General features: G+C 35.1%; 1 protein-coding gene across 2 annotated transcripts; it reads right to left on the minus strand.

Annotated features, from left to right (window-relative positions):
* Nucleotides 1–338: 338 nt before the first annotated feature.
* TT12 (MATE efflux family protein) lies at nucleotides 339–4069 on the minus strand. Of its 2 annotated transcripts, none has more exons than XR_013580911.1 (8): nucleotides 3658–4069; nucleotides 2383–2927; nucleotides 2219–2305; nucleotides 2068–2124; nucleotides 1622–1871; nucleotides 1431–1549; nucleotides 715–801; nucleotides 339–603 (listed from the first exon to the last, which is right to left on the minus strand). XR_013580911.1 is itself a non-coding variant. In XM_078572712.1 (8 exons), the coding sequence occupies exons 1-8, from the start codon at nucleotides 3952–3954 to the stop codon at nucleotides 526–528; spliced, it is 1509 nt and encodes a 502-aa protein (XP_078428838.1). In that variant the 5' UTR covers nucleotides 3955–4065; the 3' UTR covers nucleotides 339–525. The 2 variants fall into 2 exon arrangements, 1 of the variants encoding a protein (XP_078428838.1); XM_078572712.1 differs by having other exon boundaries at nucleotides 1633–1871; nucleotides 3658–4065.
* Between the last annotated feature and the right edge of the window lie 19360 nt (nucleotides 4070–23429).

Here is a 23429-nt window from a genome sequence, read left to right on the forward strand (position 1 = left end):
AGGGAATCTCTAAGACGATGTAGAATAGCCTTCGAATGATCTCAGAGCTCCGCAATTCGTGGATCTCTCTCACCTTCAATCAACAGTTACGTGACGCATAGGGCACCGTTCGTGTCATTGTTTACTTGCAGCACGATTATTTTAATGCTCGCATTTATTTCAGCCGTTTGTCTATCCACTCACTATTTCGCATTTATTTTTAGCCGTTTGTCTACAAATTTTACTGCAAAATCTTGTTTTTCGGCGCGCCACTTGCCCGTCCAGTAGCTTATTCTAAATAATAAGTGCACTTCCGTCCAATAGTTCCTTCCAGATTATAAAAAGACTGCGCCGCCGTCTATCTCTGCAGATCCAAATTGAATTTTCAATAGCATGCAATTTACTACAAGATACCGAGCTACAACTATGAATCTCCGAAAGGTGGGCTGCGTCTCGTCAAAGGAGATCTGCCGGATTCGCCAAACCATTCCTAAGACCCGATCAACTGAAGAAAAATAGCTCACAATATTAAAAATAAAACGGCCGTCAAGGTCTAAGATCATCGATTCCCATCAAGCGATCCGCCGATTCCGCATTCTTCAGGCGTTCGATGGTTTTGTCCACCTGCAAGTCGGGAGATAATCTTTGAGTCACAGTGAGAGTGAAAACTTTGTATAAATATATGTTTATATATACAAACAGAGGGAGAAAGATGGCAACTTCATCGTCCTTTACCTCGATGTCCCAGTTTGTTCTTGCTGTAATAATGATTAGCGTGAGAGTCTGGACAAAGACACCGATAATCATTCCCCACCAGATCCCCTGGGCGGAAATGAAGTTTTCTGAGTTACCCTCTCGTCAGGTTAATAGAGAGATAGATATATAGAGATTGATATAGAGAGAGATAGAGAAAGAGAAGCAGAAAGAGAGCGCGCGCGCGAGAGAGAGAGAGGCAGATAGAGACAGCGAGAGAGAAAGAGAAGCAGAAAGAGAGCGCGCGCGAGAGAGAGAGAGAGGCAGATAGAGACAGCGAGAGAGAAAGAGAAGCAGAAAGAGAGCGCGCGCGCGAGAGAGAGAGAGGCAGATAGAGACAGCGAGAGAGAAAGAGAAGCAGAAAGAGAGCGCGCGCGAGAGAGAGAGAGAGGCAGATAGAGACAGCGAGAGAGAAAGAGAAGCAGAAAGAGAGCGCGCGCGCGAGAGAGAGAGAGGCAGATAGAGACAGCGAGAGAGAAAGAGAAGCAAAGAGAGAAAGAGAGAGAGGCAGATAGAGACAGCGAGAGAGAGAGAGAGAGAGAGATAGAGACAGCGAGAGAGAAAGAGAAGCAGAGAGAGAGAGAGAGAGAGAGAGGCAGATAGAGACAGCGAGAGAGAGAGAGGAAGATAGAGACAGCAAGAGAGAGAGAGAGAGAGGCAGATAGAGAAAGCAAGAGAGAGAGAGAGAGAGAGATTACAGCAACGCCAAGGTTAGTTTTGAAGCCCAGAATGCATCCAACAGGGAGGCCGATGAAGTAATAGGCCCCCACGTTGACGTACGCGACAATTGCTTGCCAACCGCTTGCAATCGCGACACCTGTAGATGTAACCGCAACCGAACACCATTATCAAAAGAAGTGTCAGAACTTGCGATGTATGGCTGACTTACTCTATCCCAACCTGAGAGGATCGGCTGGATGCCGTTTAGAAAGATTGATATGGCCAGTAGCGGCATCAGAGTGGTGACCGCGGAGATGACCTCTTCGCTGCTCGTGTATATCTTGCTAAGACCCAACCGGAAGATCAAAACAGTAATCGCGATTACCGTGTTCAATGTCACTGATGTCCCTACAACCGTTAAAACAGCGAACTTCGCTACTCGAGGGTTAGCGGCTCCCAGCTCGTTGCCGATTCGCACGCTGTAAATTCGTCGAATACTACATATCATATGGTAGCAGATGACAAATTCCAGAAAAAAAGCAGACAATCAACGGTGAGAGGGACACAAGCCGTTTTTTATTTATTAAAGGATATTGAGAGGGAAACATATATCTTCCCCTTTTAACGCCTCCATATCGCTTTAAATGTATTTTAAAGAGTTGTCTATAGCCGCACCTGCCGGCGTTGCTCAGGCCCAACATGATCATCATGTCCCACGACAAGTAGTTCGCTCTGAAAGGAGAAGACCCATAAAGCAACGATCAATCGCTTAAGATAAAGACCGGAAAGACGAAAGGTTGAAGAAGATTAAGGCTAAGAAGCTCACAAAATAGAGACAGAATCCAGTGAAATAGCTGGGTTGGGGAGGAACCCCGTGAGAAGAACAATACCCTGGTTGTACCATACCTCCAAGCTGTCCATATCTCAAGCACAGTCACATTATAATGCAAGGAGCAAAAACAAAAACTACATAACAAAGGAGGCAGTTACCAGAGCATGACGGCGGACGCTATCGTCAGTTTCAAGTAAGACCATAGCCCAGAGAAGGCTTTCATGGAGAGCCCAGTCCATGTCTCCCGACAGGAAGAACTTAGCACAATATAAAGCCAGGTGGAGATGACAAGAACCCACCAGGAGAAGCTAAGGGACAGCGCAGCCCCAACGATACCGCACTTAAGGACCGACATGACGACCCAGCAGAGAAGCAGATGAAAGAAGAAGACTGTGACAGAAATATAGGCCATGGGGTTGACGATGTTCTGAGCCTGCAAAAATCGTTGCATGGGAAGATAGACGGCATAAGCTAGGAGTTGAGGAATAATCCCTCTTGCGTAACGTTGACCGATGGCGGAAACGGCGTCCGACTGCCTAACAAGCCGGAACAGTGGCCCTGAGAACCAGTAGAGGAAACCGAACGCCACCCCTACGACTAAGTGCAAGAATATCGCTTTCTGAAGGACGATCCCCATGATACTGTATTTCTTCGCCCCGAAGGCCTGCCCACATACCGTCTGCACCGCGCTCGCCATGCCCAGCTGCAGCAAGGCCACAAAATTCATGTCAACGATCAGAAAAATAATCTTTAGTTATCCATGAATAGAGTGCTGAAGATAAAATCTGCCAAGAAAAGTTTGAGAAGAGAAGTAAGCACTGAACTCCATCTAGTCGTATCAGAGCAGAGGTTGCAGATCCATAGATGTGCGTTGGACCCAATCCAAGAGAAGTTTGAAAAGTTTAAGAAGGCCAAGATCTGCTTAGAACATTTTAAGAAGAGTAGTACCCTAGCTATCAGCTATAGCTTTTAGCATAGTGTTAGCACTTAATGCCATCAATTGTTATCAGAAACGAGATTGGGGGTTCAAAGGATGCTGCCCATTACGCCCAGTACAAGCAACGCATAAATTTGTTTGCAGGGAAGTTGAGTCAGCCAACAAAAGTTTAACAAGTAGAGGATTGCAATTAGCTAAAGTGTCCAGCATAATGGTAGGCACTTACTTCCATCAAGTCGCGTCAGAGAGCCAAAAGTTACAGGTTCAAAAAATGTGGGTTCGGCTAAATCCAAGGGGAGAATGGTATCCCCTCGTTACCTCAGTCCTAGCACTTAATTCCATCGAAGCAAAGTGCGTTGGAGAGCTGTTTGGAAGTGAGGACGTTGGAAAGCAAGATCTGCCTAGAAAAGTGTAACAAGAGAAGCAGCGCCCTTGCTAAAAGCCATAGCTTTTATCACAGTGGAAGGGATCTAACTCCACGAAGAATGTGAGTTACCATGATTCCGAAGGCGAGGCCTTGCGCACCGACGTTGGCGATGGAGACGCCGGCGAGGGCGGTGGCGCCAAGATGTCCCACGAACATCTGCGTGACCAGGCTGAGAGAGAAGTTGAAGACCTGGACGATGATCGATGCCCAGGACAAACGCCATAAGTTCTTCAGCTCCCAGGCGCTGATCCGAGACGATTCTTGGCACCTCAGATTACCAGCTGCGAGTAGCTCCTCGACGTCCTTCGATCTCGTCAAGGCAAAGTCCGAAAGCAACGGCTCAGAGGCCGCGGCAGTGGACTCCATATCTCTCTGGCTTCCTCTCTCCTGCTCTCCACCAACTTGCTATTTCTTTCTTCGGTTTAAAAGAGGTTGCACTGGCATTGATCAACCATCCGGTCCGTTCTGTATCACCTAATGTTCTTGGTTCCACTCGTCGCCACCTAACTATTCACCCCGGCGGCCATAAGTCCTGCCTTACAGTTAGTTGACTGGGGGGTGTCTCATTTCTTGACAGATAGTTGCGTCGTGGGGGGTGGGAATTTATCTGCTAAGGCCCATTGCTTGAACTAAATCTTAGTCATATCGATCGTACGAAAGTATGGCGGAGGCTTCTTTGGCTCTCGTCTCTCCCCCATAGGAAAGAGTTACAGGAGGTTTACAATGTTTTTTGGCTGCCTGAAGTTACCTGTGGATCAGGACTGAGCATTGTCGCAGGGGCACTTGCAATTTTATCTGTTGAATATTTTTTCCCCTAAAACACGTCAAGATTTTTTTTATAACAATTTCGAGCTCATCTGCAGATAAAGTTTGGGCCCACCACGTTCATGGCCTTCTGCAACAGAGACGGCGGCCGGCACTTCTAAATATGTTTCGTTTATTAAAATATAGAAGAAAAGGTTAACTTGCATCAAGTTTAATTCGATTCGTCAACATATGTTATGTTGCGATTCTTGTTTATATAAGGTCCTAGGACCCTAAATGCTTTCCTTTTCTTCGATGTCCATCTCAATTTTGGCATGTGGGAACAAATCTTATCTAAGGGCTTTGTCCCTACACTTTTTTTATTCGAACGTTACTTTTATGTACCATAAAATTATACAAAAAGCATTTTGTCATAGTTTTACAGACATCATTTGTGGAGAGCTTACTTGTGAATGTTGTATACTATCCTGAAATTGAAAGCCATTGTTGCCTGCAATATTTAGTGTATCGTCGTCTACTGTAACTAACTTTCACGAAAGAACTGACAGATGGTGATGGATAATGTTATTACTAAACTTTTTTCATTTATAAATTCCTATATGATGGATGATTAATTTATAATTTTTTTAGTTTTTAATTTTTTGTAATGATATATTTTATACTTCAACCATGAAATGAACACTGGATATTTTCTGGCTAAAGGGAAACAATTTATGTCCTTTACAATTATGTCTATTCAGAAAAAAAAACTCTACCCTCAGCTTCTGAGTTGTGTCCCACTAGTAAACCTCCAATAGTTATGATGTTTCCTCCCCTTCTAGGTTACTGTTTATAACGCAAGGTGACCCATAATTTGTAACCAACATGACTTACAGAAGATGAAAATCATATAGCCAACCAGAACAAAAAGGCTGAGAATTCTCATAGGATCTGATCACCGCTTTGGATTCTCAGATCTTGTGAAAAATAATGTGGTGATGTTAAAAATATAAATATCATTAAAATTTATTAGTATGATAATGATTAGATTCTAAACCTTTCCCTCATCATTTTTTGGGATTCAGTGGTGTAATGTTAAGAGGTCGTGCGACATGAAGATATTGATAGCAATATGGGGGAAGTTCCCATCAGGCAACAACGGTTCTACCTGACCCTACTCAACTTAGGTGAAGTTTTTAAGATAATTTTCATGGCATTTAAGTCCAGATGTTGTGCTATATTAAATCTAGTAACCTTGCAGACACTAAATAAATATGTTAAACTAGACTTTCATAAACTTTGCATGTAAAACTTATGTATGATCCAAACCAATAATCACAAGATTCTTTTATATAAAATAAAAATAATTTTTTACCATTTTACATTAAAAAACCATCACCTTCAACCATGAGAAGTGATTTCAAGAAAATTTAGAAAAAATTAAATCATTAGTGCATATTTTGGTCACGTGACGAATATGTCAACATATAAGGAAAATGGGTAACCATTGTTAATTGTTTTATAAATTATATAACTGAATATTTTATATCTTATTTTTTAAATAATTTCTTCCACACCGTTATGCCCTAATTTAATAATTAGTTCATCTAGTGAGTCCTCGTGGGCCACATTAGTTTTTGGCGTCTTCATAGCCATAGTGTTCAAGCATGTCAAACCTACTCATCTTCTAATTGTAAGCGCCAACATCTAGGGGGAATATTGTCTCCCCTTTATCATTGCACCACAAGGTGAGGGCGTTTGAGATATAAGGAGAGGGAGGGACATCCAAGGAGTTACTGCTATGAGTGAATTTTCTTTGGGACTTCCTTATTATACTTAAAACTTTTTTACATACAAAATCATGTACTTTAATTTTATCCACCGACGTCAAATAAATCTTACATGTGCTACCCTCTAGGCCCATGTACTTAGTTTAATCAATGGCCTAATAAGCCTAATAACATATATAGCCTAAACCACTTAGTGAACTATATACATTAAATAGATCAATCAGATGTGTATCAATTTATTATCATTGATAGGTCATGTCAACAGGACGGGAGATGAGGCGACAAGCCACAGCGCATGCTGTGGAAGTTATATATTAATTCTTCAACTATTTCCTGGCATCATTTTCTCATCAGTTATCATGAACATATAATCCCTCATCTACATGACACTCCTAAAAAAACTTAACACAGTCAAAGTTGAAACCCTAATTTTTAATCGTAGTGAGAATTGATGCATTGGAAAATCATCATATAAATATTTACCTGATTTGATGCATTGATCAAAACCTTCCTCATGTGATCTTCCTTGATCATTGTACTATTATAATGAGAGTGGAGGATCCCTTCATGACCAGATAGTCACTTTTGTTGAATTGTAGCTCCATCTTAGCTAAGACTATTTTGAATCCCCCTATGAAGGACACATATATCACAGTCAAAAATCTAGTATCCATCCAGAAGACATATATGATGCCTCAAAGACCACTGATAATCACAAATAATATGTTGATTATAACACTAAAATATAATATTTTACATGTTTATTCTCATTACTGTGATAATGTTTTCATGTTATTGGCGTTAAAATAGTTTATAATATTTTAGAGTGATATTTATTTCTCAATTCTTTCTTATTTTTATAAAAAATTACTGACATCAAAATTTTAAATAAATTATAATGTAAGTCAAGCTTTATTTTTTGGATTTATTTAAATATTGATATATGTGTTAATGAATTTTATTATGATTTAAAGCTGCTTTGTCATTTGTTACAATCTGATCCATTTGGATTGCAATCAATCCTTAAATGCGATCAGTTATTGTCTTCGACAACTATTAGCTGCAATGAATTGTTGGATGCAACGAATGATTAGTTACCAATGAGTAGCTTCACCTGGGAGGCTTAAAAAGTGTGCAACCAAGGATACACCAGGTTTACTTTGCTATGAATGAGATTTGACTCAAGAAACATGTAGTGGAATGAGAAAACTGCATGATTTAAACTACAATTTATCCATCTAACCTACTAAATGTGCTAGAAAACATGGAACAACGTGATTGAACAAAGGGGGATATTATATTTAATTTTGAAAAACAGGCTTTATTTTATTCCTATTTCAGACCACATGGCAAAATATGATTGCGCACAAACTTTAATCACAGATTTATGCCAATCATTGGCTTTGCATCTAATCAAAGGACATGTAAATAGTGGTTTCAATTCCATATTTTGATGCAAAATATTTGATAAATATTAGGATCGCATCGTAGTGATCATGATCCATGATGTGACCACAAGGTTATAATCTGACTTTCTCTTCATTTTTCCTAGTGTATCTCCCTAGGTAATTGCCTCGGACCTCACTTTTCAGCACATCCCCTGAACTTTTTCATTCATTTATGTGATAACCAGTAGCACTATGGTCCAATGAGCCACTTGTTATCTGTATCCATCATCATTTCCACTGTAATTAATGGTGATTATTTGCAAACCCTGATGAACTCCCGTCACTCTTGACATAATCTACCATCACCAGGCAGTACCGATGCATCAGCTAAGGTATTTTGTTTAAACTTAATTAGTATTTTTTGATATAAAATTCTAAGAAATTACCAAAATAAATCTTAACAAATTTTGTTTAATGGGAAAATATTTTTTCACCTTCAAGAATTATTCGGAATTTACTTTCACTAGTTTCTTTCATTAAATTTATTTAATTTCTACGCATTTAAAAAACGTACAGAAAATGAAAATCAAGTAAAATAATTCAGTTTTTGAATAACTTATCTATGTAGATTCAACCCATACCCTATACTCATAAAGAAATGTACAAATATTTTTCATGAATCTGAAACTATTCCGACATATTTAAACCTAATTTCATGTTTATCATCCACTTACACATTTGTGACATAAACCAACATGGAATCATACAGATAAAATACTATACATAGATTTATACCGATCAACTCAGTGATGTCTTTCAAGAAAAAGCACTAATCATTTGTATTTAGTGTCTCCACCCTAAGGCTTATGGGAGAAACCATACTTTCAAATGTGTGGATGCAGATACTACTATTTTATCAGTATATTTTGATGTCTTGTTAAGATATCCTATGCATCTGAATTTTCAGAGTATATGTTTAAAATGTGATAATCACATAATGATCACATCCTAATTCACTAGCAATTTCATATGTTTTCAGACTTTGTAATGAGCATCATGCATGGATAATATTGAATACCTTGTTATTTTTGAATAATTAATAATATTGAAAATATTTGATTGGCTTTTATAATGTACATATGTCCAACATCTATTATCTAGTTCATTTATTATGTTTATTATTCCTCAATATCCATAGTTCTTTTGCATGATATGAACAAAATCTTTCTTTACAGTCGCCATTATTCATTTTTTTTACTTTTTCAGCTTCATTTATGTACATATTAGCAGACCAAAATTATTCCATAGAGTTTTAAGAAATATCGGCTGGTAATATTTGTTACTCTTATAAAGATATTATGAGCTCCGACTGTTGTATAGAACTTTTGTTTATTTGAAAGTTTTTGTTTTCTACATATATAATTTCTCATCTCCTTTAAATCACTTTTTTGAATAAAGAGATGATTTTTTGGGATTCATTAGGTTATAAAAATAAATATTTTAATTTTGTTTCATACTTCCTCATAAGTCTATGTCTGATAGATTATTTATTCTGAAGTTTATAGTCATTCGGATAAAATGATATATTTTGGTTTTCGGCTTACACAAAAAAATTACATTGACGTAGGCCACAATTCGGCTCCATCCGCTAACTGTTCTACCCTCTCTAACAAATATTCACACCAAATACAAACTAAGGATACCTAAATCAATTAGGAAATACGAAGAAATGGAACAGAGAGAAGCTACAAACGATAGAAACGCATTGTAATAATCATGCCCTTTGTATGAATATAATGTTCTTACCTCTATTTCACCTCATTTGTTAATCTTCCCTCCAGTTTTCAGTCCTGAAAGGTTATTTTTTACAGATATTCTGATGGATATGACTAATTCACAAAGTCAGAATAACATTTCAATACATCACAGTATATTCTACAAATTAAAGAAATATAATTCAATCACCAAGTCAATGGTGTAACTTTCTTGTTAGTTTAAATGGACGAAGTAAGTGTGTGGATAAAACCAACACAATAATATGTTAACCAGTTTATCGAGAATTATAATTCTCGCAATCATCTCTATGTTATTACAGATTTGAATCAAATTTTGACAAGATAATGAGACAATACACATATTTATCAAAAGTGTATGAATTTTTAAGTATATCAATTATTGATTTTTAAATTTATCAAAAGTGTTATGGTCAAGCAAATTTATGTAATAACCCAATCAGAATTCAAAATCATAACTGAATACTTTTCAATATTGGATGATTGGATGCGCCAAATCAGCTTTTTATAGGCCCATTATGGCATCACAATGCACGATGCCATAATGAGCGGATCATCGCCTCGATGGTTACCTGGCGCGAGTAGTGAGGGGAAAAGGTAAATCTATTTTTTGGCATTTTCATGCAATAAATGCATGTGGAGAATCGATAGCTGCGTACAATAAATGCACGCGACGAATTGATGCTCCGTGTGCATTTATGAAAATGATAAGATTCCTTATTTTATTAATTTTTATTTGAAAATGAGGCGCCCCGACACATAACAGGTGATGTGGCATGCTACCAACCAATCAAAAAAGGTATCTTTTATCCTCTTCTTTAAATGAGAATTAATGCATCTTTTTTCGCGCAAAAATGCGGCAGCGCACGACCTGAGAGTGGAGAAAATAAGGAAGATGCCTAGCGAATTGGGAAGTGACATTTTTGCCTACCTGGGGCCTGCGTGGAGGAGACATAAAAGAATCCAATGGTTGAGATTACTCGCCAGTAAAATGGCAATATCTTGAGATCTAGCTGTCTGATTGTTCTCACATTTTGAGGGTAGGTTTATCTTTTCACCCTCTACGATCCATATGGTTCGATTATAAACCAAAGGTCAAGAATAAGGGGAAAACAACCGAGGAAGCTCTCCCCCAAGTTGTTTGGCCAGGAAGGACATAGGATTTGCTTCTGAAGTGCACAGATCTTACTTCAAGAATCAAGGTTGTAAGTTTCATCTTCAATATTTGATCTTCTTCTTGAACGACTTCAAAATGTCAATGCATGGGCAAAATGTACATGCCCTTGGAGAGGATTTGAATGGTGATTAGGATTGGAATTTGAATCTGATTCAATATCTAGATTTAAATTATCAGTTCTGCATTAATTCTCATCTCATATTGCATCTTAGATCCCTAGATTAGAGTCGAGTTTCATTTATAATCCATTTTCCCCCAATTTTTTCACTTTCTCTCTCTAAGTTAGCTCGCCAACTAACTCTTTCTACATCTAGAAATTGATTATTGAAAAATTCAATTCCACGTCTAAAATACCTAAATCCAAAATTTCATTCAAAAATTCATCCATCTTCAAGCCCAATTTCAAAATCAATTTCTTGCTTATTAATTCCCAATTTTAATACATAAAAATTTTTTTGATAAATCACCGTTACTTGAATCTTACAAATCCGATTTTCTTTGACACAAGAATTAAAATCATCATCTCCAGAATGTTCTGACCTAAAATATTAAGATCAATATAAAGTTTCTAATTACTTTTGAGTAATTAAAAAACAAAATTAAGCATAACTAAGCCCCATCAAGTAGGAAAATTAATTCATTCTTGAATTAATTCATAAATATTAGGATAAAAATTCTTGAGAAGTGCCTCTCTGTGGTTCGACCCCTTTCTCATCCTATACTTTCTATATTTGGAAAAGGGAATTTTATAAATTCATTACATAAGCTTAATTCTAAAAAATATTCTTATGTATATTTTCTTACCCAAATTTAGGCTTATCAATGCCTCCCCATACCCACCTTTACATGGAAAGTGGATGCATCTATGGCTTTGATGCACCAATCTCACATTGAAAAATTAAAAGAATAGTATATTTCCAAGCTCATTGGTCCAGTGATCTGGAGAATGTGTATTTTTTTCTACTAGTTCTCAAGTTACTAAACATTAGATTTCAGATTAATGATATAAAAGTTTTCATGGAATTTATTTCTCAAAAACGCAAAATCATATTTCAAATTATGGTATTAAAATAATGAAATATTTGATTAAAAGAGCTGTATCTGATTTTCAAAGTGTGGTTTCTGAGCTGGTCTCATCTTCTCGTGTTCCTCAATGGGCACTACAAATATTTCCTCCCTTTTGTTCTTTGAGGTAATCATTTTCCGGTCTGCAATAATAAGGTATAGAATGATAAAATTGGGGGTAACCTTGACAGATCAGCAATAAATTGATTCTGAACAAATCAATTGAACAAAAAAATTTAGGATTCTGAAGTCAAATTGATTCAACATGCATTATTTTAACGTCTGAGTTTTCATCACAAGCTCTTGGTCTCTTTTCTATGGTGTACCTACAACAATGCATTTCTAAGGTTTGGAAGTTTTCATACAGTTGAACCCTTGTAATAGTTGAATATGAAAACATGCATCGTTTAAAACCAGTGTGAGTCTATAATTTTAGTTTCATCACCAAAATGACAATATTGATTCTTATCTTCACTTCATTTTTAAAAAATATGCATTGTTCAAAACAAATATAACTTAAGTTCAGTAAACCAGAATCTCTACAAACTCATCAAAATATCAGAAACAGTAATTACCTATTTATCAAAACATAAAAAGAACTCTGCATTTTTTATAGTGTTGCTTATTATGGCCATTTTTCGTCCACTATTAAAATTTAGTTTCCATATTTTTTAATTTTTTAAAAATGGTAGAATTTTTATATTAAAAGTAAAAATATTTGGAGTTTAATAAAAATAAATAATTTGTATGTTTAATTTCTATTTTTTTCTGAAATATCCTGCAATTTTAACTGTCCATAGAAAATATTATCATAAAATAATATATTAAATACAAAAATGAATCTAATCTTTAATTCAATTCAATTTAATAAAAATGAACATGAGATGATTATAGTGTAGTAGTCGAAGTAAAAATCCAATGTTAGGTTGGGCTTCTTCAGACTCGTTGGATATCTGTGAATATTCTCTATCAAATATTGTTTATTTTTTAGGAAAGGATACCTATTAAGAGTGATAAATGAGGTAACTCTATAGTCAAATTAGTTCTTACCTCTATGCCTTCTACTCCAAGAGTTAATATATTTTTAGATATGTAGCTTCATCCTCTTCCTAAATTAAAAAGTAACTTCCAGGTTTTCTTAGTATAAACTAAGTATCTCTCTAGGATATGAGAATAAAATGTCCTCCTTTGGAAACAAAATAGATTGACATATGATGTCTGATATTAAGCTCCTTTCTTTTAATTTCTTGTAATAGGAATATCTAAAATGTGTGAATAAGTTATGCATGTAAAGATTGTCATTAGTTATTGGAATATAACTGAAAAATTAATATATTACGGGAAGGAAATGATATTATAATGTAATGAAGTTATTTTTACACATGTTTGGGCTAGCTCCATACATGTGTCCAAAGTATTCTCCCATCCTGGACTTTCTATCACTATGCTTAATCAAAAAAGCAAATCACTCCTCAAAACATATGACTTCTATTTGTAAGGTAATTAACATTTCACATAAGGAATGGAATTATCCACCTACTCAAGCATACTTGGCCTTCTTCCTTATATTTCATTGAAGAACTGTGTGAAACCTCTTCGCTTCTAGAGCACCACAATTTTTCTATCCTGTTAGAGGTAGAACACTACGATTTGGTGAACAACAGAACACTGAGAGCCAGTTGCCTTAAAAAAATGCAAAACACGGGGATTTTGTAGCCTTGACAGCTTAAAACACTGGAATTCTGTTCCCATGTTTCAGACAAAACTCCGGGATTTGATTGTAACATTAAGAGCAGAACACATGGAGCTGGGATTTGGTCAACAGCAGCTAGTGGAGAGCTAATAGCCTACAAAAAGTGTAGAACGATGTTGTTTGGAACCTCTAGGCAGCCTATAACACTAAGATTTTGTTGTCATGTTAGAGGAAGAAAACTGGGATATGGTAGCCACGTTGAGAGCAGAAAACATGGATTTGGAAGCCTCATATGCAGTAGACCACTTATATGTAGTTAACTCAAAGAAATCTAGAAACATGCGATTGGGTAACCTCTTGACTGCCAGACCACCGCAACTATGATACCCAGCTAGAGGCAGAACACCAAGAGTAAGTTGACTTAAAAAAAATGCAAAATGGTGGGTTTGGTAGCCTCTTGACTGCCCAAAACAATGGAACGTTGGGATTTAGTTGGGATTTTTTTGCTGCCATGTAAGAACGTTTTGATGCCATGTTAGAGCCAGAACGTTGGGATTTTTTTGCCATGTAAGAGGCAGCACGCTGGGATTTAGTTGCCAGGTTAATAATAGAACACAATGATTTGGAAGCCTTGTCTACAGCAGAACACTAAGATATAGTTGCCTTGAAAGAAATGAAGAACTGTGCGAAACTCTACAAGATTGTGGGAGAGAGAGTTCAAAGGTCATCAAGATCTTTGGGAAAGAGAACCACTCGGCCCTTGGGGAAGTGACAACAAGGCTTTTGTGATCTCTAGTTTCTTTTATTTGAATGTTATCATATTTTTTTCTAGATTAATATTTCAACCTATATATTTTTGCACCCCTTTGGCGTGGGGCCCGCTGGCCGGCCATCTCCGTGGCACCTGCCATGCAAGGCAGCCCCCTAGGTGACGCGAGCCCCGTTGGTCGGTCCCCCAGGTGGAGCAAGCCAAGTGGGACACTCATCTACATGGCGCAGACCTTGCTAGCTGCTTGTCTAGCTGGCATCCGACACATAGGACATGTTTAAACATGGGGGCCCAACTATAGCGGATCTGGACTCTGACCTAGATCACGCTAGGTGGTACCTGCTCAGCCAAAGGTGTACCCTGCCATCCATGGCGGTTATTAGGCCAACTCCAGGCCGCCAATGGTTTCCGTTGAGCAGTCATGGCCCGCCGCTGCCCAATGAGCCCCATTCTAGCTGAACGAAGACCCATTTTGCCTTCCAGAGGCCCCGTTCTGCCAAGTGGATCCCGTCGTTGATGTTGAACATGGTATGTTATGCTCTGAGGAAGCCTTAGGCCATGTTTAAGATGAATGATGTCCGTTCAAGCTCTAGTTAGCTTAGAATGGAAGGGAACATCATTTCAAATTGGAATGAACCAAAACATTGTGAAAACTAGTTTTTGCTAACCATTTTTTACCAGTCCAATGTCGTCCTTCATCCAAATCAAGGCAAAATCTGGCTCTGATACCACTCTTGGGTTCTACAAGCCTTGACATGGATGAACAAATCAAAATATTATGTAGTGGAAGAATTAAATGGAATCAAACAACATCGATAAAACCATTAAATGAAGAACTTGTGCACGGATCGGATCTCTGATTTCTTGGATCCCAAAGCGAAACAAGTTTAGATGCTCAAGTGTGCAGCCTCTAGACGTATTCACGCAATCCTCGGCACATCGGATCTCCTCCTTCTCGTTGACGAGCCCCATTCAACCTCCATCGATGTTGTTACACCGTCCCAATCGCATTAGGAGTGGAGAGGAGTCATTGGCAGAAGGGAGAAGAAGGGGAAGGCTCCTCAATAATTGTGGCCCGGGTGAATTTTGTTCAGGGCCTTCCCCTGTTTATACTAAGTGGGTATTTTTTATAAAACCCTCACAACATAAGTATACCTTTCGACGTCTAAAGATCATTTGTGTGTGACCCTCTAGCGCATGGATCAGTCTAGTTAATGATTTGAGAGGCCCATTAACATTTATTGGCCTTCTAAATTAATTAATTATATCATCATATAGATTAATTAATATCAGATCGATTTAACCCAATTGACAGGTTAAGTCTCCAACACGTGGGGTGCCAAGCTACACCTCATGCTCTAGAAGATACAAAGGGGTGTGTATCGACTCACTCATGGAACCTGTTCATCATCTGCTACCCTGTATGTATAATCCCTCATCCACTTGACACTCCTAGGAAAAATTTAGGGTATGGTGAACTGTCAAACCCTAATCGATCATCCGAGTTAGTACTAATGTATTTGGAAATCATCACAAAACTCTTCTCCGATATTTCATTGCATTGGCCAAGGACTTCATCGCATTATCATCCATGAGTTGTCATCTCTTATATCAAGGGTGGACGATCCCATCTTGACCACTCAATCGTCTTCATGAACTTCTTCATGCACCCGAACTAAGACCATTTATAATTCCATGATTAACGACACCTAGGTCATAGTCACAGTACAAGTGTCCGTCCACAAGACGTCTTTGGTGTCTCAGGTCTAAGGACCACTTACATAACCGTGACGTGAATCAACCTGATTGACAGTTTGGTATAATACCATTCAGGGATTCATACGGAGTTCAGTGAACTCTTTCCTCTAAAGAGCACCCACTATCTATCCTTAGTGTCTCCGCACTAATGGCTACAAGAACGACCATACTCATCATACGAGCGAGGCTAGATAGTCATATTCTATCCGGATACTTCGATGTCCTTCTTGAGTATCCTTCAAGTAGGAATATTTAGAACACATGCTTAAAGACTAGTGTTCTCTATATTACAATCTCATCATAATTTATTAAATCAGATCATGTAGTCATGGACTTCATTATAAGCATCACACTTGCACTATAATAAATATGTTCTATTAATGAACATTAAACGAGATATGAAATGTATGATTGGCTTGACGACCACATATATTTGCATCAATTTTTTGGTTTTTCATATTTTTGTAATTAATATATTGAGATGGATGAAATCAGAGGAAAAGATGAAGCTTCCCCCTAAATTTCAAGTTGATATGACATTGGATCATTTTCTCTTTCCTCCATAATTCAAGTTCCTTCATCATGAATCCTTGATTGTCTGCTCCAACCTTCATTCTATAGTCCCCGTGTGTGGGCTAGGATTTGTGCAAATGTTCTTGCACAAAGGTTCTTCCAATCACTATCTGCCACATATATCTATAGATAGGATTATAACAAAAAAACCAGACTATTTATGTATGAAATATCATAACAAATAAATCATATTTCATATTCACATATCATACCAAAGAAATCAGAATTTAACGCTTTGGGGAAACCTATGATACCAGACATATCCTCCATATTTTGTCCCTTTTGGGGATTAGAAATTTTCCACGCATGTCGGTGTTTGGGCAGTACTAGGTAGAGTTAGATCACACTTATTTCGTAAAAAATTGGAAAATTTTGGGATTGACCTGCAAGTCCATTCCTTGAATTGTATTCATTAGAATTTAAATATCTCATTTGTTGTTTGGTTTACATCATTCTTCAATCTCTACACCTCCATAAAATAAGAAAGGGTCAAATTTGACCACTCAACTACTTGGATTGATGTCCATTTATTGGCACGTTTACCCCTTTGAGAACTGTGATGGAAAATGTGGCAGTATCTTGTATAATCCCAAAAACGGATTTATAAATTACAAATATTCTCTTAAATCATACAAATTATTGAATAAATAAATTTAGAAAACCATTTTTCATAATAATCTAATGTCAAAAAGTCTTCATAAATAACATCAAAATATATAAGACACTTAAAATTCATAAGCAAACCATAAAGATTCTCTTAAATCATAAAAAATATTTAGTAAATAAATTTAGAAAACCATTTTCCATAATAATCTAATGTCAATAAATATTCATAAATAACATTAAACTTCATAATACACTTAATATTCATAAGTAACCAATTTGAGATATGACAACACTCATATATAATCAATTAGACTCACACATTCATATGAATAGTATGATACTAAGCAGTGAATGTCTGTGTTATTGGAGAATGGCTTAGACATCTTTAGTGGAGTTTGACCAGGCCAGAGCAATTTTTCTGGTCTTTGGGCCCATTTAAGCAGGTCTTGAACTCATCCCCCCAGAGATTTATGGGTCCTCTTTCTCTTTAATTTCTCCTGAAATACCCATAGATTTTTTACCTAAACACTACATTTAGTATAAAACAAAATGTTAGAATACTAATACTTAACTTGAGGGCACTCAAGGGGAGTAGTCCAATAATGTGTATCTTTATGATAAATGATATAAAATAATTTGTATTACAATAATATGATTCATGATTTCTGAGGTAATACTTGTTATATCATGTTCGGTTCTACTAATTAAGTGAAAAATGGTATAGATTATGCGTGCATTCATGCATATCTATGTGATTATCTGGTTACAGGGTGGAAAATATAAATGATGGGACCTTCCATGCAAATATTTTTAAAAATGATTTTGATTGTTATATGAGGACTATAAATATTATTTAGATGACATGATGACTTTAAAAGCATGAAGGTCATCCTCCTAGGGTAACAGAATATGAATGTCACCGACATTCAAGAATAAATCAATATGGGGAACATATCAATGGATGAATTTATGGAAATGTTAATTGTCCATGAGATAATGGAGTCCAAGAGATAATGGAATAGTATCCAGCTGGCCTTAGAATCCTGAGGGCGAAAATAAATGACATAGGATTAAAGACCATAGCTATATGGTTACGAACAAAAAATAAGAAAAACTCAACTTATTTCTTTTATTTACCATTGAAGGACATTGGGTTCATTTTATATCAAAGGTGAAAGGAACAAAAAAAGTCCTAAATTGAAGGCACCTTTGAGAAAATCATATGAGAGAAAATAAATCAGAGGTATTTTCAAGAAGCATGCGACACGCCAGGAGGATTTCAAGTAAATGTGTAACCTGGGAAGAAAATAATAACTTTGATATCATCGGAAATTTAACCTATTGTGAATCTATTTACAAATATGAAATTAATTTATATTTCATACATTATAATTTAAACATTAACATTGAAAATACTTGTAAGAATTATAAGTATTGAAACTAATTATTTTGAATAAAATGCACTTTAAAAATGAATCTAGCCTTTACAGATAAATTGAAGAAAATATATCCATGTAGAAATAAAAAATCCATCATATTATTTGCTTTATTCCTGAGCTACACGTATAAACTATTGTCAAGGACATTGTATTTTTTATATTTAAGTAGTTCAACTAAAAATGTCTAGGTTATAAGAGAACAATGAAATATAATAATTAGATGATTTTTTTCACTCTCTGCAGTGTTTTCGGCTTTGTGGTAATGAAATATGTTTATCATAATTTTTATGTTTCTTTTCTCATTCATTCAAAATGTTACCCTTAAAAACGTATGTTTCAAAAACACAACAGGCTAAAACCATTACTAAACAACAACAGACATACTGTGTCAAAATTATTTTGTTTTAGCCTCATTAAGCACTAACAAATTTAATAAAGAATTAAATTAAACATAAAATAATTATAAGAAAAACCATTCCTTCATTTTGTATTATTTCATAATATTGATACATTTTCAATCCCTAAATTGATCCCTTATCTCTTTCCTAGATGCATTTTTCTTTGATTTTCTTAGAGAGACATAGTTGGGCCTTTGTCCTAAGAATTTCAGTTGAAAATCCCTAATTTATTACTTCTATGTCCATTTTTTGATCAATTCAATTGGTCCCAAATAAATACCTTTGAATTAGGATCAGATATTTTCATATAAGGTATTAAAATATATATATAAAGTAGCTTGAAATATTTTTTCAGATAATATTATGCAAAATTATATATTTTAAGAGAAAATTCATATTTGATAATTTCCCCTGAGTTATGTAATAAATATATTTTATGCTTACATATTTGATCAATTCATATTCTATATTTTTATGGTTATCAAAACTATCATTTTAATTTCAATCCAATATTTCCATTGGAAGGAGGAATACGCCCATCTTTTTACTGTACTCCTTGTTTTTTGGTGCATTTATCTACTTTTATATTTATGAATAAATTTCAGAAGTATCATTATTATGCTAAATAATATATTTTTTTATTTGATGTAATTATTATTTTTTCTAATGAATTTTTTCTTACCATATGTATTCTAGAAAAGCCTTTACGACTATAGTTATACTTGTCATTTTCTGAGGATCAAAACTTCATTGTAAAATAAAAGGGATATTCACATACTCACCACTTCTTGGTGGACAATATATTTTATTATACCTAGTGGAATCTCATTTCACTTAGTATTAAAAATTAGAAAAAAATAAAATTTATTTGAAGAAAATAAACAGTACACTTTCACTTGTACTTATAACTTTGTCTCCCCATTGAGAGAACGCATATAACTCAAAATTATAAGGATAATACTAATTTTTATCCTATATAAATAACACATATAAAATTGTATGGATAGTGATGTCATTATTAGGATGAATTATACACCTTAAAGTTCTTTATTGTGCTTAACTTTATGTCCATCAGTGGCTTTGACTTGATCGAACTTCACTTAAAAATTTTATGTTAAAATCATTGATACCTCATTTCAGCTTTTTGTTCCTTTAAACTATGATCTGAATAGTAGTATATTATTCATAATTCATAAGTCACTTCTCTTTAATTAATTCAAGTATTTAGCTTCCAATTAAATTTTGAGTTTTCATAATCACAAATAGCATGTTAGTTATAATCATAATACCATAGATTTTAAATGTTAGTATGATCAAATGATCATTAATGAACATCATTTAAGCTTAATATAACTGATTGATTTTATACTGATATTGCGAGTCTCACAATTTTTGGGATTTTTTACATAGCTGTATTCATTAGAATATATTTTGATGTCAAATGATTTTTATAATGTATAAAAATGCTCCGCTATTTTTGGCAATTGGGTTCAATTGTGTGGCGATGAATCATTGGTTGTTACCACTGATTAAAAAGTATTTTTAAATATTTTCTTGCACATATAGAAAACTAATAGACAAAGGGGGATGCATATAATGACCAAAACCACCTTTTACTTTATCCTTTTAAAAGTTTACATGGCTAAATTTCATGAGACTCAAGGTTTAAATACAGATTTTTCATGCCACTGGTTATTTTTTTTTGCAATTTTGAAGATACGCATCAGAAGCAGATTGAAAATACAGATTTTGTACCCATGTTTGACACTTTTCTGGTATTTTTAGGACACATAAAATAGCATATTAAAAGCATTGATTTGTGTGGCCAATGATTCTAACTCTTTTGGCAATTTCAAGGATAGATACCATCATAATAGTAAAGTGAATTCATAGGTGCAATAGATGGTGATAAAAAAAGATTTTCATGCTAAAATGTTAAGGGCATCTCTATCTTTATTTACTCTATCTCTCCATATCTCTAATTATTTAATGGAGGCTCCACATCATTTAAAAAAAAATACCCTTGTTTTATTCCTAATTAAGTTTAGAAAAGTGATTTAATCATTCCAAATATTGTTTGGATTCACTTTTTATTTTCGACATTGAAGGATTTGAGGAGAGGAGATTCTTATCAAGATTCATCAAGAAAAAGCACAATTACATCCATTCGGCATATGACGACAAGGTTAGTGTGATCTTTAATCTTCTTCAGCTCAATTTCCTTTGATACATTTGTATATTACCTTCCTAGAAAATATCCAATGTTATCATATTTCCACACACCAGCATCATCTATGCTAGTCATCAAAGTTACGGCCACCAGTTCAGGAATATCAACAGTAACACCTATCAACATCTCTCACTCCATTCTACAGCTTGTTGGCATGTATACATTGTTATTTATTTTTGTAATCACAATTAATGTTTGGCAAACCCTACTATGTTCAATCCATGCCCACTACCACCAACCGTCATCCAGCATTTCCAAAGCTCAGGCAAAAATATTTAAATTATACTTAGCTAGTATTTCCAACCCGCATAAGAGATGGACATCCCAAACTGCCAGATCAGGCAGAAGTTAGCATTAAAAGGGGAAGAGAGCTTAAGTTGCAAAGAGGAAAAATTGTTTCCCAGAAGATGTGGGTAACTTTAAAATAATGGCACAACATAACTTGGGGAGACATTTCAAACATATATAATAGATGCACGTTGGGAGTATGGTGTCCAATAAAATTGGTCCAATAAAGACCACTATGCTTTTTCTAGTATTAGCAAAATATCTAAGAATTGAATGGGATGAAATATAAAGAATAAAAATTTGGATCAAGCTTCTTTGACAGGTTGGGCATTCTTATAAATGTTATTAAGTCCTGATAACAATAAACTTACATTATCAATATTATGCATATTACATAAATATAAGCCCCCAAAAAACCATATTTTCATATTTAATATGATACTATGATTTTTAAGATTTTCTTGGTGTTCTCAAAAGATTTCTAACTTTGAATTAAAATTTCTTGGTAGAAAATATTTTTATATTTACTAAGGCATCTATTTTTTTTTAAATGATGTAATATTGTTTTATATCACTCTACCATGTCTCATGATCTCATATGTAAGTTTGTGTTAATGACTGAGTTTTCCATTATTAGGAAATGACTCAGTGATAACACACATTCTTATTTTCATTAAATTGCTTATATTTTTGGGTTATCAAGTCCAAAATGATTAAATCCACTTTCATAATTTTTTTGATTTTTTTTGAATTTTTAAGTATTTTAAGGGATTCTTTTACATCACATGCTGAAAGAAAATTATTTTTTGAGTTAGGTTATGATTTTCCCTATTTTTTGACATTATATTCATAAAAAATGATTTTCCCTTTTTTTGACATTACATTCATAAACATATGATTGTCCCCATTTTTGGCATTCTATTCATAAACATATATATTCCCTTATTTTTTACATCATATTCATAAACATATGATTTACCCTTATTTTTTGACATTATATTCATAAACATATGATGTTCCCTATTTTTGACATTATATTCATAAACATATCATTTGTCTATGTCAACATGTGTATATTTATTTGTATTGTTGGATTTATATTTAATAGTATTTTTATTATAAATGTATTTTCAGGTTTGAAATTTACGGCTCTACGTGTTGCCATTCGATTCATTGAGCGACAACCACTTGATTATTCCTATGAATGATTGGCACCAACCAATCATAAGATTTTCTAAATGCTTGGCGATGATTTGTGCGTTGACTGCTGTCCATGCAATTAAAATTATTTTTTAATACCTTTTGACTAGTGAGAAATTGTGGTGCCTACCTGTCATGAGAAACATGGCACCATGTGTACATGCGGCATGCACATGTACACATGGCACCACGTGTTATATGTGGCATGCATGAGTACACATGGCACTGAAGTGTTCATCATTAATTGGTTCTTTTTTAAAATGCATTGACCTAACATGCATTGATGTGTCGCCATGTCTCATGTGTCACTCTCTTAATATATTGTTATTTATATTAAACTGGTATTCCTTCTTTTGCTTTAAACCTAAAAGAACACATGGTGTAACGCAAGCCATAGATCGAGGATAATGTAGGCAAATTTGAGCCAATGATTGAATTTAATACAAAATAAAGACAAAACTCAAAAAGTGATGATGCAGCACAAACAAGGATGAGAATAGAAAAATTGTTATATGAAATCAATAGCTTAGAATTATCCAACTTTAAGGCTTTATATGTTTTGATCTAGAAGGCTGATTGAGTTGAAATTTTGATGGTAGCTTTGTCTTTCCCTTATCCATTCATCTGTATTTCTGATCTATAAAATTGAGCCCCAATCTTTGTAACAGAAGATCTTTCGGCTCACTTCCTCCTAGAGAGGAAAATTGAAAGAGTGTGAGGTTTTGAACTTTAAGGGCGTTCCTGGTGTCTTGAGCACTTAGAAAGAGTCAAGAGAGACGAGGAGGGGAGGATTTGCATTAGGAAATCACCTTGATCCTGACAAACATACGAATCTAAGGTTAGTCTATGGCCTTATATTGGTTTTTATCACGTACACTAGTTAGATCAGTACCATCTTTCTCAATGCCATCCACCATCATCTCTCACTAT

The sequence above is a fragment of the Wolffia australiana genome, chromosome 3 (genome assembly GCF_029677425.1).
Source record: "Wolffia australiana isolate 7733 chromosome 3, ASM2967742v1".
Classification (NCBI taxonomy): domain Eukaryota; kingdom Viridiplantae; phylum Streptophyta; class Magnoliopsida; order Alismatales; family Araceae; genus Wolffia; species Wolffia australiana.